Below are 3,093 nucleotides of genomic sequence, written 5' to 3'. Positions count from 1 at the left end.
TTGACCAAGATGGGGATAGAAACTTGCTTGAGACAAGCCAGCTGCTTCTGCGATGTGGTATCCCCAACATCCTTGTCTCTTCTACCGTTCTTCCCCGTGTAGGTAACTCGCCTCCTTGTTCTAGTAGGCCTATAGGGTTCGAAGTGGGTGCCGTTTTTGGAGGTCGCTAAACTAAATTATGTCAGGCATCCCCGTTTCAACGAGAAAATCTTCACAATCTATATTCTGCCACCACATGAGGACGCTAGCCTACCATGACGGTCTCCCAGAGGGCTACAGGCAGGAGTAGTGTATGTCAATCATAACCTCCACGCCCAAAACCAAAAGGTGAAGAGAAAATTCTCAGGGTCTGACATCCTCTCATCCTCAAATGTTCATTGCAGTGACGTTTAGGCATACACCTCAATCTGGTGAGTAGAAGCCTAAAATGTTAAGAAGGCGGGGTGCGTGTGCGTGTTCGTGTGTGTTCGTGTCTTGTTTCTTTTTGGGCGCAGACAGGTGGCGCACAGATGCCATTATGTCCTATACTTATCGTTGAAATATGATCCTGTAAAATAAAACATTTGTCTTTGAAATCGTTTAAAACAAATACAATCTTGAACCATATAAATAGAATTTGAACTCCCTTAGGGTCTAATGCGTAAAGTGTGAAGTCATATAAGTAGACGCAAAACGTAGATTTACACACGTATCTCATGTTCGGAATTAACAGAGGCTGTTTGGACTTCCATAAGGTTTGTCAAAGAGCAGGTCTCTATAACAGATAAATAACTGCTAAATGTCATATTGTACAAACATGTGTTATCACATTTTCTATAGCCTCTGCTTTAGAAGTTTAGTTTACGATATATTGTTAAATATGTTTTACATTTGTCAATCGGTGCAGGGCAAACAAGCAGGGATAAGTAAATGGTGGAGTCTGAAAATCTGTGGAGTTGTCAGACATGCACACAGTACTCATTGGCTGCCTCGGAAATACCAGCTATGCCTCCCACGTGATACTGGATAAAGGCCCGCCCGCTAGCCTCCTATAGCAGACAATCACAGAACACTGAGAGAGGGACACACCTTCGTCGTTTTTAAGTAAAGTTCATGGGGATGCCATTTTACACTCAACTCGTTTAATCTACGAGATTTAAGCATTCTTTGCTAATTGACGTGTTCAATTGCATTGCTTCAACCACATCTACTTGCGCGACTTTGCCGATAAAATGACTGGAGTTTTTGACAGTCTAAATACAGACATGCATTCGAACCAGATTACCTCGAACAGTTACCACAGCTTGCACAAATCGCAGGAATCACCAACTCTACCAGTATCGACGGCGACGGACAGCAGCTTTTACAATAGCCAACAGCCTGGACACTGTGCAGGGTCTCCATATGGCCAACTCGGGACTTACCAGTACCACAGCAGTGGTATGAGCAGCGTTCAATACAATAACAAATCATACGATCTTGGTTTCAACTCCACTTATGGCACCTACGGCTCCTACGGTTCGAGTTCTTCACCGACTCTAACGGATGCAGGTAAATAAAATCGCAATGTTTTCCTATTCGTATTCTATTACATGTAAATTCTACTAAGATCAAAAATGGTATGCATTTTTAATAACTGTTCGTACATTTATTTCTCAGAAAAAGAAGAAAGTGAACCTGAAATCCGAATGGTTAACGGAAAACCGAAGAAGGTCAGAAAACCTCGAACTATTTATTCAAGCTTCCAACTGGCCGCTCTTCAACGGAGATTCCAAAAGACACAGTACTTGGCTTTACCGGAGAGAGCCGAGCTGGCAGCCTCAATGGGCCTTACACAAACCCAGGTTAGTGCAACTCTGCAATGCATCCAGTTTCTGGGGATGGGGGATTTAACAATCTGTGAATATTATGTCTAGCTACATATTTTATATGAGCATAACATTTTTACTTTGGACTGCTATTTATATTTATCCAGCATTTGTTGTGTATAGTTTGTCTCTTGTTAGGATACGTTTTGAAGTAAGCTTTAGGTTTAGAACAATAGTAACAGAGTTCCTTTTCAGGTGAAAATTTGGTTCCAGAACCGTCGCTCCAAGTTCAAGAAGTTGTGGAAAAGTGGAGAAATCCCCCCTGAGCAACATGTGGCCTCCATCGAGTCTCCCCAGTGTAACTCTCCACCCGCCAATGCCTGGGACTTTCCACAAAATCAAATAATGAACCATGTAAACTCCAGTTTACCTCAGAGCAGCAGCCCTCCAAATACGACTGCGCCTTCTTTCTTGGCAAACTATTCTTGGTACTCATCAACGAACTCTGCAACGCATCTTCAGTCTGTCCCGCGTGTCCAGAACCATCACAACTCCGTCTTGAGCGCTGGGACAATATTTTAATACAATTGACTCTTACTCGGAGAATACTGGTTAAAAAAAAGTTTCAAGTTCATGATACATTTTCACAGACCTCACAAAGCGAACTTTACGCGCAACGTTGGCCAACTTAATGTATAGGTGCCAGGGTAATTCAGAAGGTCACAGTCCTCACGCCGGCAAATGGCAGACTACAGATTTGTACAGTTATTTTTGTATTTATTTATTTAGTTTATTTTAATGGATAAAATGTATGAACCACTAATATCCAGAGCAATCACAGAGTAAGTTGCTTTCTTTTAGCGCGGGCGTTACTTTTGCATCAGTGCAAGTAAAACGTTGATTGCAGGATGTAAACAACTGTCACATCTAGCACAATTTGCAACTGTATCGTGCCTTTTGAAAATGACCTCAGTTATGTTGTATGATGAGATCAATGTTTTACATGCACTCCGATTTCTATTGGGCCTATTCTTTACTCTTGATTTATTTTGTACGGTGTCAGAATTCGTATTTGAGCATATTTCATAACATTCTTTTCATACTAAGTCCTGTCATTTTTTTTCTTGTTGATATTAGGGCCAAATACCTTCTAAATCCTTCGTAAGCTACTGATTGTCCCATATTCATAATGAACTTGTATAACATTTTGATGGTATATTGTCTTTAATTTATTTTTATGGTTAGCAGTGTTTATTTTATAATGATATGATAAGGCGTTATTTAAATAAAATGTGTTTTCTGTGTA

At 40.7% G+C, this 3,093-nt stretch overlaps 1 protein-coding gene across 1 annotated transcript; it reads left to right on the top strand.

Moving 5' to 3' along the window:
• The first annotated feature begins 373 nt into the window (after positions 1-373).
• LOC124018248 (homeobox protein Dlx2a-like) lies at positions 374-3,093 on the top strand. The gene is made up of 3 exons (XM_046333549.1): positions 374-1,530; positions 1,639-1,823; positions 2,043-3,093. Exons 1-3 carry the CDS (start codon positions 1,212-1,214, stop codon positions 2,367-2,369), a joined length of 831 nt encoding a protein of 276 aa, XP_046189505.1. The 5' UTR covers positions 374-1,211; the 3' UTR covers positions 2,370-3,093.

The sequence above is a fragment of the Oncorhynchus gorbuscha genome, linkage group LG01 (assembly GCF_021184085.1).
Source record: "Oncorhynchus gorbuscha isolate QuinsamMale2020 ecotype Even-year linkage group LG01, OgorEven_v1.0, whole genome shotgun sequence".
Lineage (NCBI taxonomy): Eukaryota > Metazoa > Chordata > Actinopteri > Salmoniformes > Salmonidae > Oncorhynchus > Oncorhynchus gorbuscha.
Note: the sequence above shows the minus strand (reverse complement) of the source record. Positions and strands in the feature narration are given on the sequence as shown.

Coding starts and splice junctions, on each gene's coding strand:
- LOC124018248 (XM_046333549.1), top strand. CDS start 1,212: ATGACTGGAGTTTTTGACAGTCTAAATACAGACATGCATTCGAACCAG. Junction 1,531..1,638: donor ACCGACTCTAACGGATGCAG/GTAAATAAAATC, acceptor TTTATTTCTCAG/AAAAAGAAGAAAGTGAACCT. Junction 1,824..2,042: donor TGGGCCTTACACAAACCCAG/GTTAGTGCAACT, acceptor GTTCCTTTTCAG/GTGAAAATTTGGTTCCAGAA.